At 44.2% G+C, this 12234-nt stretch overlaps 1 protein-coding gene across 2 annotated transcripts in view; it reads left to right on the plus strand.

Moving 5' to 3' along the window:
* ZZEF1 (zinc finger ZZ-type and EF-hand domain containing 1) overlaps nucleotides 1-12234 on the plus strand; it is a 107012-nt gene that overhangs the window by 7271 nt on the left and 87507 nt on the right. For both annotated transcript variants that reach the window (XM_054709812.1, XM_054709814.1), the window contains exon 2: nucleotides 10751-10895. In XM_054709812.1, coding sequence (XP_054565787.1) covers nucleotides 10751-10895 — 145 coding nt within the window. The remainder of the gene's footprint in view (nucleotides 1-10750; nucleotides 10896-12234) is intronic.

A 12234-nucleotide genomic window follows, 5' to 3' on the forward strand; every position in this document is an offset into this window, starting at 1 on the left:
TCTAGCCAGTGGGATACCTTCCTTGTCCTGTGTGTGGACCTTGCTTTTCTCAGTTCTTCAAGATTCCCTGTCTTGGTACTGTCACCTGACCAGGACCAAGCCTTTCTTCTGGCACAATTCAGATGGCTCCTTTATAATGGTGTTTCCAGCCCCACCCTTTCGGCTTTTTGTTTTCTCTTCTGTGCAGGTCACTTGGCACTTAAGCACACTGTCTGGTCCTGTTCTGCAGTGAGGCTGTGAGGGCCCCCTAGCCGTAGCCTGTGGTACTCCAGGTCACAGGAGTCTTCAGTGAGTGGTGGCCATTAAGGGTGATGCGGCACTTTAGAAGAGAAAGATCTTGGATGATTTTGGCTCTGAGTGCTTTGCTTTGAGGAGGAGGATGGTATTGGCTTCTTATGGAGCAATTCATGATCCAAGAGGGCTGTGGAGGAAAGGTCATGTCTCTCTTTTGCCTTTTCCTGATTTCAAAATGCCACTTCCTCATGTTCTGTCTTGCTTTAGAAACTTCAGTGTCAAATATTAGTCTAACATTTAGGCATTTAAGTCTTCCCACTCTTATCTCCCAGTACTCTTTAAGCATCTAGGTCCATTCACTGCTTCCCATACATGTGGGAATTTTGTTCTTTGTTCTCTTTCTCTTCCCTTTTGTCCATCCTAAGCCCTTTCCACTTTCGAGAACTATAGAGAAGCCCTGGCCGAATATCTCAGTTGGTTAGAGCATCATCCCTATATACCAAGGTTGTGGGTTCGATCGTGGTTAGCAAACATACAAGAATCAACCAGTGAATGCATAGATAAGTGGAACAACAAAAATCAATGTCTCTCTCTGTGTGTCTCTCTTTCTCTCTCCCTCCTTTCTTTCTCTCTCAAATCCTATATAATAAAGATATAATATGCAAATTAACCCTCACGCCCTCACAAGATGGCTGTCTATGACCAGGCCGGCAGGGGTGTTAGTGAGGGACGACTGAACAACTGAACAGCAGGCTGCGTGGGATGACCAGGCTGCCGGGGGGGGGGGGGCGTGAGAGGCAACCAGGCTGGCAGGGGCGGCATTTGGGGGCAACCAGGATAGCAGGGGAGGCAGTTGGGGGTGACCAGGCCGGCAGGGGGAGCAGTAAGAGGTGACCAGCCCAGCAGAGGGGACAGTTAGAGGTGACTAGGCCGGCAGGGGGCGGGGGGTGCAGTTGGGGGCGACCAGGCCGTCAGGGGTGGGCAGTTGGCGATTAGGCTGGCAGGGGGGGCAGTGAAGGGCAACTAGGCCGGCGGGGGGGGGCATTTAAGGGCAACCAGGCTGGCAGAGGGGGCAGTTGGGGGTGACCAGGCCAGCGGGGGGGAGGCAGTTAGGAGCGACCAGGCTGGTAGGGAGGGAGCTGTTGGGGGCGACCTGGCCGGCAGCGGGGGCAGTTAGGGGTGATCAGGCCAGCAGGGGGGCAGTTAGGGGCTACCAGGCAGGCAGGCAGGTGAGCGATTAGGAGCCAGTGGTCCAGGATTGTGAGAGTGATGTCCGACTGCCAGTTTAAGAAACCGGCAGTTGGACATCCCCCGAGGGATCCTGGATTGGAGAGGGTACAGGCTGGGCTGAGGGGACCTCCCCACCCCCCGTGCATGATTTTTGTGCACCGGGCTTCTAGTAAATAAATAATTAGCCCTAGCTGGTTTGGCTCAGTGGATAGAGCGTTGGCCTGCAGATTGAAGAGTCCTGGGTTTGATTCCAGTCAAGGGCACATGCCTGGGTTGCAGGCTTGATCCCCAGTAGGGGGCGTGCAGGAGACATCCAATCAATGATTCTCATCATTGATGTTTCTATCTCTCTCTACCTCCCCTTCCTCTCTGAAATCAATAAAAATATATTTAAAAATAAATAAATAAGCAAACAAACAAATAAGCTAAAACAATGTTTAAAAAAAAAGGCCCACAGAGAAGCATTTAATAGTAGAATGGAGTTTGGGAAAGGCTTCACCAAACCAAAGCTTGAGAGGCTGGAAGAATTTTCCAGCCAAAGGAAGAAAGGTACAGCATGTGCTGTACCTTTTTAGGTGAGAGAGAACATGGTAAATTGGGGGGATGATACTTGCTTGGCACCTAAGTCTAGAGTCTGAGTCGGCTGGGACCTTAGTAACCATTGCATGCAATCTGTCTCCCTCCCTTCCCCCATAAAGGGATTCCCTTTTGTAATATCCTGGACACCTGTAGTTAGCCTGTTAATGGTATCAGCAAGTTTGCTGCTTTATAAGTCTACCTATTCTACTGTTCTTTAGACCGAGCTTGAGAATTGGGCCCTGGAGCCAGCCTGCTTGTGGACAAATCCTCGTTCCACCCTCAAGCCATGTGACCTTGATTGACTTACATGACCACTTTGTGTTTCAGTTGCCTCACCTATAAAACTAACATAATAATACTATCTGCCTTACCTAGTTGATGTGAGGATTATGAATTAGTTCATGTGAAGCACCTAGAACAGTGCCAGGCACATGCTTAATGCTCAATAAATGTTGCTGTTAGTAGTGTTATTTTTCTCTATTTTTGTTTTACACTAGATTGTTTACTCCTTCTTCTATGTGAGAGTCCTTTTACTATTTCACTTAGACATGGGATGTGAGACCGTCATATGGATGAGTGAACTAGGCCTTAAATGGATAGTGGGCCTCTCAGTCAATAAGGAGCAGAACTGGGACCAGATCCAGGTCTTTGGACTTCTGAGGGAGTGTGTTTCTCCCAAGTTGAACTAGCGTGCAGCCTATGCCCACTGCATTGCATTCTGCTGGTCTGGGCACACAGTTCTGGTCTGTGATGGTTTTGGCACATTCTCATGTATGTGCCATAGTCTTAATCTCAGTAGTGGTCAAGGAGGTTCAATAGGAATGGCCTGTGCCCTGTCTCATGCTGTCCTCAGACCAAGGCAAATGGATGTAAATCTGCACTCAGCCAGCTCACTCTGCGTCTCTTCTCTACAGAGCAGTAACGGCCTTCTATCTAGATTGTAACAGCTCTTTGCGGTTTACTAGGCATAGTCTTCTTTGCTAAGCCTTTGGATCCTCACGATAAGCTATGAAGAAAGGTTGGGTGGAAAGAGGAATTGAGATCTCAAAGTAAGAAGTAAATCTGACATCATACTCTAATCCAGATTTCCTCTTAGTCTGACTGTGTTTATATTCTTTATGAGTTTTTAGGTTTAGGTTCTATCCATTTTATTCCCACTGTAAAATATGAGACTTTAGTTGTATTTCACCTTCCTGTCCTTGTCTATACCTGCACATCTCTTGTCCTCCCTTGTTTCAATTTTTTTAGATCACTCTTGATATTTTCATTATTATATAAATTTTATTCATAGCTTGGCCATGTAGTATTTCATGATTACTTTTCCTTTATTGCACATCTTATTTTCTTTGGAGTTAACCATTAAATTGGTACTTTTCTTTTACTTAATATTTTTGTCTTTTATCATTAATTTAATCCCAGATTTTCTGTCTAAATCTCTTCTCACACAAACATTAAATATGTTCAGTTACATCGGTATTCTATCAGTTCATGTTCTCAAAGTCTGTTTCCCAGTGCCTTCTGATCTGCTTCAGTCTACTAGTAAACTTGGTATTCTCTAGGTCTTCTGTGCAGGTATCATCTTAGAATCTCCATTATCTGGGGATTCATTTTCTCTTGGTCGGATCCCATTCTTCCTCTTTCTTGGTGTATTCCTTCAACTGGCCACATCCTCTAGTAGCTTTCTGAGTAAGGGAGTGTTAAGTAGTTCTTTTTTGTGTAGGGATGTTTTTATTCTCCTCTTTCACAGTTAATGGTATTGTGCTGAGTCTGACTTCTGGGGTACGAGAGTACCTGAGAATGTTGAAGGTCCTGCTCTGCTCCCCTTGCTTTCTGGCTTCCAGTGTAACTGCTGAATCAGTCCCATTCTGATTCTTAGCCTTTTACTTGGAACTGCATCTTCTCCTCAAGGTAGGGACTTCTCTTTCCTCTCGGTGTTATGAAATTTCATTATGATGTGCTGTTATCCATTGTGCAGGGTATTCAGCCTCTTTAGTCTCAGAACTCTTTTTAAAAATATATATATTTTATTGATTTTTCACAGAAAGGAAGGGAGAGGAATAGAGAGTTAGAAACATCGATGAGAATGAAACATCAATCAGTTGCCTCCTGCACACCCCCTACTGGGGATGTGCCCGCAACCAAGGTATATGCCCTTGACCAGAATCGAACCTGAGACCTTTCAGTCCGCAGGCTGATGCTCTATCCACTGAGCCAAACTGGTTAGGGCTAGTCTCAGAACTCTTTATCTGTCAGTATGGGGAAATTATCTTGAAACATAACAGTTGTGATTTCCTCCTTTCTATTTTCTGTGTACCCTTTTTCTGGAGCTCATTATTTGGATGTTGGGTGTCCTAGACTGATTTTTCTTCTTTTCTTTTCCAGTTTCCATCATTTTGTCTTTTTACTCTACTTTTGGGACACTTTAGTTAACCTTTTGCACTCGGATATCGAGTGTGACTCGACACGGTTAGCATCGGTAGCAGCTCGATGAAAAAAGCGAGTGCAGCCGAAACCGGTTTGGCTCAGTGGATGGAGCGTCGGCCTGCAGACTGAAAGGTCCCGGGTTCGATTCCGGTCAAGGGCATGTACCTTGGTTGTGGGCACATCCCCAGTAGGGGTTGTGCAAGAGGCAGCTGATTGATGTTTCTAACTCTCTATCCCTCTCTCTTCCTCTCTGTGAAAAATCAATAAAATATATTAAAAAATAAAAAAGCGAGTGCAAAGGGTTAACTCTGTCTTCCAGCCTAATAAGGATTGTCTTCCAAAATCTGTTAATATTTTTATTTTGCCTTGATATTTTAATTTTTAAGAGCTTTAAAATTTTTCTGAATAGCCTGTTTTTAATACTAGTATTCTGTTATTTCATGGTTGTAATATCCTTTTTTATTAGTGGCTACACAGAATATACTAAAACTCACTGTATTAAACCTCAGTAAAGCTTCCATTAAAAATATCTTTTAAAATATTTCTCTGAAGCTATTAATGATAGTCTTTTTATTCTCATTGAATAGTCCTTTCTTTTCTCCAGGTTGTTTTTTCTGTTTCATATTAATCCTTTCCTCAAATGTCTAGTGGTCCTGGGCTATCTACTCATTTAAAAGTGGGGGACTGACCTAGCTGGTTTGGCTCAATGGGTAGAGCATCAACCTGCGACTGAAGGGTCTCAGGTTCAGTTTTCATCAAGGGCACATGCCCAGGTTGTGGGCTTGATCCCCAGTAGGGGACATGCAGGAGGCAGCCAATCAATGATTCTCTCTTATCATTGATGTTTCTATCTCTCTCCCTTCTCCCTTCCTCTCTGAAATCAATAAAGATCCTATCTAATAAAGACAGAATATGCAAATTGACTGTCACTCTGCGACAAAGATGGCGGCGCCCACAGCCAATAAGGAGGTAATATGCTAATTGACATGTGGAGCAGCCGGGACGCCTGCTATTGGGAGCGGGGTGGGGGGTGGAGGGAGCTACAGGAGGGCAGCAGGGCCAGAGTGAAGGCGGAAGGTGGCTCCAGCTGGAGCGAAGGCGGAAGGCGGTGGCCAGAGCGAAGGCCCGGGTCCTGGGTGCCGGAGGGAAGCCAGTGCCAGCAGCCAGGGGAAGGAAGGCCTATTCTTGTACAAATCTTCGTGCATCGGGCCTCTAGTATATTAAAAAAAAAAAGTGGGGGACTAAAGGTACCCTGCACTCTTCTCAGTAGCACAAACAGCCACTCTGCTCCACTGTGGGATTGCCCCTCCACCATCCGAGGAGTTCATTGCAACCTACACACATGCAGGACACCTATGTGGCCTCACCCCTGGTTTCTGATGGAAAAAAGGATGGATGCAGGTGCCCCTCAGGAGCCTGACTCAGGTTCATAGGCCAGACAAGGGGTGGGTAGTATGCTGTTTGGAAGCTTGTTCTATGAGGTTTTTAAGAGTTTATTTGAGCTAAAATGACAACATATGCCAAAGAACAAGATCTCAAACGAACCCCCCAAAATAGCTATTTTAAAATGCAGAAACCTGGCAGACATTATCTTAACCAAGTCATTAAAGGTAACTTCTATGGTAATGGAACAAATCAACTCCTGATACTATGTACCAAGAAGATCACACGGTTACTTCTGTGGTATTCCTGCTAAGAATGCATAACCTGAATCTAATCATGAGGAAGCAGAAGGAATCTAATCATCACACAGCCCAAGTTGAGAAGTGCTCTACAAAACAACTGGCCTGTAACTCATCAAGTATGTCAAGGTCATGAAAGACAAAAGTGTGGAAAATCTTCTTGACAACTGAAAAAAAAAAAAAGAAAAAGAAATAAAGAATGGGGGACTAAAAAGGCTGATGCTCTATGCGTATGGCTTGTGACCAGTGACCCTCACTGTGAAATGAATTGGCTGGAAGCTCCCCAATGCCAGCATCTGTAGGTCTGTTCTCTTGGCTTCTCAGGTACCCCAGGGAAGACTCTTTCAAGTCGCTTGTCTGGAGGGTATGAGACTGGCTGCCAGCATTCTAGGAGCCCTAAGGGAGAGTTGAGTCTTAAATATTTTGCATGAAAACATGAATTCCCCTATTTTCAGTGTTGTAGTCACATTTTCAGCTGTGCCTGGTATTTTCCAATCCAGAGATGCTCTGTACTGCTCTCTCCAGAGAATCAAACTTCTGCCAAGATTGGGAAGAAGATTTGGGAATCTGGGAATCTGTTATTTTTTCTGTAGTGGAAAATTTTAAAGTACAAATAAGAGAATGAATTCCCACATATCTATTAACCAGTTTTAACAGTTACCAATAAAAAGGCCAATTTTATTTCATCCAAACACCACCTACTTTTTCCTCCAAATTATCTTGAAGCAATTTTTTTATTCACAAATAATTCATTTCATTCATAAATATTTCATTATATATCTCTAAACAAAGACCCCTTTTAAAAAATATACACAATCTCACTATCACCCATTTCCTGTCAAAAAGAAAATCCTATCAATTCCTTAAGATCATCGTTTGTCCAATCAGTTACTGTTTTTTCAAATAGTAATACTGCCACTTTCAGCAGTACCTACTACTGCTACCAACTCCCAAGTCTTTTGGAGCTCTGCAGTGTAAAGCAGCTTGCTTCTCAACTTTGCTCAGTCCAGTTTAGGATTTCACTTTCTGGGGTCAACCAGCTCAGTTACTACTCATCCATCTGCTTCCCACCTTCCAAAATTTTGTTGCTGCTGCATCCTCTTCTATTCTTTGTCCTTGTTCTTTAACATCACTTTATAATATTGTCTTAGTGGGATTTCAAGAGGGAGCAGAGGCAAATGCATTTGTTCCATGTTAACTTCTTTGAACACTCCTGATGGCTAGTTGTCCAGCTGTTGCTCTGAAGCCTTAAGGGATGGAGTGGATATTCCTTCCCAGAGCCTCCTAATCCATCTTTATACTCCATTGACAGCACACAAGTTAGTCTTTATGATGAGCTTTTCTCTCTGATCTCTATCTAGTGACCTTAATTTTCACTGCTCCTTCCTATGACAGCTCATCAGATAGTTGAAGAGAAGGATTCTGTTACTCCCAGTCATGCTTTCTCCACACTACAGATTTCGTGGTCCTTCAGCTGTTTCGTAGGGAATTTCTAGTCTCTCATCATGATCTTTTCCCTCGGATCTCTGCTGTGGTATTCCTGCTAAGAAAGCATAACCTGAATCTAATCACGAGGAAGCATCACACAGCCCAAGTTGAGAAATGCTCTACAAAACAACTGGCCTGTAACTTTCTTACTTTCGGTGTGTAGCTTCAAAACTAAACTCAGCCTCTCTGATTTGGTCTAATCTGAAAAGAATAGGATATCTTCTCTCCTTTAGAACATTATACCTAGACTAGAGGCCCGATGCATGAAGATTCATGCAAGAATGGGCCTTCGTTCCGGCCAGAGCCGCCTTTTCGCTCTGGCCCGGAGCCGCCTTTCCACCTTCCCACGCTGCCCAGAGGCTCGGAGCGGCTGGGGTGGTGCGGAACGCCTGTGATGATGCAAGTGTCCCACCCCCGGCTGCTCGGCGCCTGCGTATGCAAATTAACCCACCATCTTTGTTGGGTTAATTTGCATACTCCTGATTGGCTGGTGGGTATTGTGAAGGTACGGTCAATTTGCATCTTATTCTTTTATTAGTGTAGGCTAGAGGCCTGGTGCTGCATGGAGGGGGGGGTGGTCCCTCAGCCCAGCCTGCACCCTCTCCAATCTGGGACCCCTTGAGGGATGTCCGACCACCCATTTAGGCCCGATCCCATGGGCGGTCGGACATCCCATGGGGATCGGGCCTAAATGGGCGGTCGGACATCCCTCTCACAATCGAGGACTGCTGGCTCCCAACGCTCACCTCCCTCTGCCTGATTGCCCCTAACCGCTTCTGCCTGCCAGCCAGATCACCCCTAACCACTCCCCTGCCAGCCTGATCGATGCCTAACTGCTCCCTGGCCAGCCCGATTGCCCCTAACTGCCCTTCCCTGCAGGCCTGGTCACCCCTAACTGCCCTCCCCTGCCAGTCTGGTCACCCTAACTGTCCTCCCCTGCAGGCCTGGTTACCCCCAACTGCCCTCCCCTGCTGGTCCAGTCACCCCTAACTGCCCTCCCTGCTTGCCTGATCGCTCACAACTGCCCTCCCCTGCAGGCCTGGGTCCCCCGCAACTTCCCTCCTCTGCTGGCTTGGTCACCCCTACCTGCCCACAACTGCCCTCTCCTGCAGGCCATCTTGTGGCGGCCATCTTGTGTCCACATGGCAGCAGCCATCTTTGACCACATGGGGGGGGCCTTCTTGTGTCTTGGAGTGATGGTCAATTTGCATATTACTCTTTTATTAGATAGGATTAGTATAGTCTTTAACCCTATTAACTTTTTGGATAATCTTGTCACCTTGAGTAGAGGCAAAAAGAATTCCGAGAACCTTCTCACATATTGCTTCCAGTCTCTGTCCCCCATCCTGCATTTATGTCCTTGGTTTTTGGACCCCAATACAAGGGATTGTATATGTTCCTATTACACGTTGCATTGTTCAGATGTCTGTGATGAAAATAGGGATATTTGTATTGGTTTGAAACCTCAGTAGGACATTTTCATATTTCATGAAGGAGGAAAATAAGGAAAAGGAGCAGGAGTTTTAAGGAAGAGAGGGGATTGCTTAGAAGAGGGTAGAAGACTCCTGAAGTATTTCCTGGTGAGGAATGTCTGTGAGTGATTGAGCAGAAGGAAAGAAGCCACTGATAAGGGAGGATTTGAGATCTGGGAATAGGGGCAGTTACCAAATGCGGAAAGTCTTATAGGATACTAGTAGGCCTGCACACGAATCTGTGCACCAGTAGCTCTCTGCTGCCCTCCTGTAGCTCTCTGCCTGCTGCCCCGCCCTCCTGTAGCTTCCCCCACCACCCCTCATAGCTTGCTGCCCTGCCCTCTCCGGTAGCTCTCCACCTCCCACAGCTCTCCCCCGCTCCCCCCGCTTGTAGTTCGCTGCCCCACCCTCTTGCAGATCCGTGATCCGGTCATTACGCGGTTGGTTGGTCAATTGTAACGCCTCATGGCGTAACGGATAATTAGCATATTCCTCTCTTATATAGGATAAGAGGGAACGGGGTCAGAAGCAATGGAGGGGGTAACATTGTAGACTAGACAGGAGAAGGGAAACACTTGCAATGCTGCTGTGCTTTCACTGTTGGGCTCTGTTCACCTGTTACTTAATCCAGGCAGCAGCCTGTGAGTTTGGTGATATTTCAGATCAAGAAGCTGAGGCTTATGGAGGTAAAGAAATATGTATAAAGTCACATAGCCAGGTAGCGACAGAGCAAGATTCAAACCAAATCCTATGCTGTACTCAGTTCCTTAGATGGCCCTAACATGGATAAAGAGCAAGTTAGATTATGGTTAAAGGTCAGTGAAAACAGGGCTGTGAAGTAGATATGTCAGAAGAGTGTTTAAAAGGAAAAGTCCATCTTAGCTGAGGTGTTACTCTAAGCCAGTTCTTTTTAATTCTAGCTGTGTTTTTGGCACTTTTGTAAACAGGTGAAAAATTTTGTATTGGTTACTTTCTTCTTAAATTATTTGGGAGTACTCTCTTGAAATAGAGATGAGATGATAAAATTGTATATACATGTAGTAATACTTATATGCATATATCTGCAAAGCACAGTGAATTATTATCCTGAATTTATTTGTTCTTTGAATGACATATATGGAATCGCCCAACAACAACAACAACAACAACAAAAATGATTGGTCTTAAGAATTGTAGGCCCGCCAAAACCGGTTTGGCTCAGTGGATAGAGCGTCGGCCTGTGGACTGAAAGGTCCCAGGTTCGATTCCGGTCAAGGGCATGTACCTTGGTTGCGGGCACATCCCCAGTAGGGGGTATGCAAGAGGCAGCTGATTGATGTTTCTCACTCATTGATGTTTCTAACTCTCTAACCCTCTCTCTTCCTCTCTGTAAAAAATCAATAAAATATATTTAAAAAAAAAAAAAAAGAATTGTAGGCCCTTGCCGGGTAGCTCAGTTGGTTAGAACATCGTCTCGAAATATCAAGGTTTACGGGTTCAATCTCTGGTCAGGGCACATATAAGAAGCAACCAATGAATGCATAAATAAGTGGAACAACAAATTGATGTTTCTCAAATCAATTAAAAAAATTTTAAATTTTGTTTAAAAAAATTTTTTTTTCAAAATTTGGAGCTTGATTTTCTTGCACCTCTTTTTTGTAGGCCTTTGCCCAATTTGATGCTGAAGGTGATGGCACAGTTGATGCTGAGAGCATGTTGGAGGCCCTCAAGAATTCCAGTGGAGCTAATCTTCAGGGGGAACTGAGTCACATCATCAGACAACTTCAGGCTTGTTCTCTTGTCCCAGGTATAAGGCCTTCATCTGAGTGCCTAATGCTAAAGGGCACGCTCTTTGAGCCAAAATGAACTTTACAGTATTCTGGGTTGTAATTAGGCAAGCTTTCGGGCACTGTGAAATAAAGGTACTTCATAAGGCACATGATCTGAACTATTACTGTTCAATGTAATCTTTTGTCCCCCAATACAGTGATGGTTGAGTAGTTCTACCATTTTTATGAACCTCTGTCATGAGACTGCCACTCTTAGTGGATCTCTTTATTTCACTCTCTTGAAGCCTTTCCTGGCCCCTATTGTATTTTCTCCTAGCATCCTGCATTTCTTTTTTGCAACATAGTAGCATTGTAATTAGCTAAGTAATTACTTATTTGTTAAATGCCTATCTTTACTCTTATACTGTGAGCTCTGTGAGGGTAGGGACCTTTTATTTCTGCTGTGTCCTCACATTTAGTACATAATTTGGCACATGGTAGGCACTCAGTGTTTTTTTTTAGAAAGCTTTCACCCTGAACTTTAAGTAAGAATAAAAATAGCTTGAAATTAAGCAATATTTTTTTCTACATTGTACATATGGAAAAACTTTGCTTTTGTATGGTTTCTTTTGGGGGCTCAGAAGACAGAATTATCATAATAAAATTACCTTTTTTCCCCCAGTGAGAAAACAAATTTGAAAGGGGGAAAAAAAAAACTTTACACACCATCCTTTTAGTCCCTGATTATCTTATCTAAGAAGTTTTCCTGCTTTGTGCCCTTGGAGTCATAATACTTAGTATAGAGCCAAGCTAGGGCAGCAATGGAGGAAGATTTGATAGATACATAATTGTAAATCTGATTGCCCTTGACCTCTGGCTTACTGCTGCTGATGTATTAAGCAAGGAAAGGGTGGTTTCTGTATTCCACCGAAGAATGCATATTTCCATTCTTCCTTAAATTGTCTTCAATTATATAATTTTTATAAAATTTAATTGTATAATTTTTATAGGAAGCCTTACATATTAACTTTTTCCTACTCTCATGGCAATTAAAATTATGTTTTGAGTTATGTTTAGCTACCTTATATCTTGGCATTTACATATTATTCACACTTTTGCGTTACTAGCTTGTGACAGCATCAGGAACTTTATTTGAACACCTCAAAGAGATAGTTTGGGAGGAGAGGGAAGGAAAGGGAGACCAGGGAATCCACCAACAGATGACACTTCGTGCACTGTTGCTCTAGGTGACTGTGGGAAGAGGGGAGATTAGGTTAGAAAAATCGGGGCTCCAGATCTCAAGGCTAAGGACTTTCTACTTAAAATGTTCTGTCAGTACCCAACTTAAAAGAATTGTTTTATCACAATCTTAGGACA

The sequence above is a fragment of the Eptesicus fuscus genome, chromosome 20 (genome assembly GCF_027574615.1).
Source record: "Eptesicus fuscus isolate TK198812 chromosome 20, DD_ASM_mEF_20220401, whole genome shotgun sequence".
NCBI lineage: Eukaryota > Metazoa > Chordata > Mammalia > Chiroptera > Vespertilionidae > Eptesicus > Eptesicus fuscus.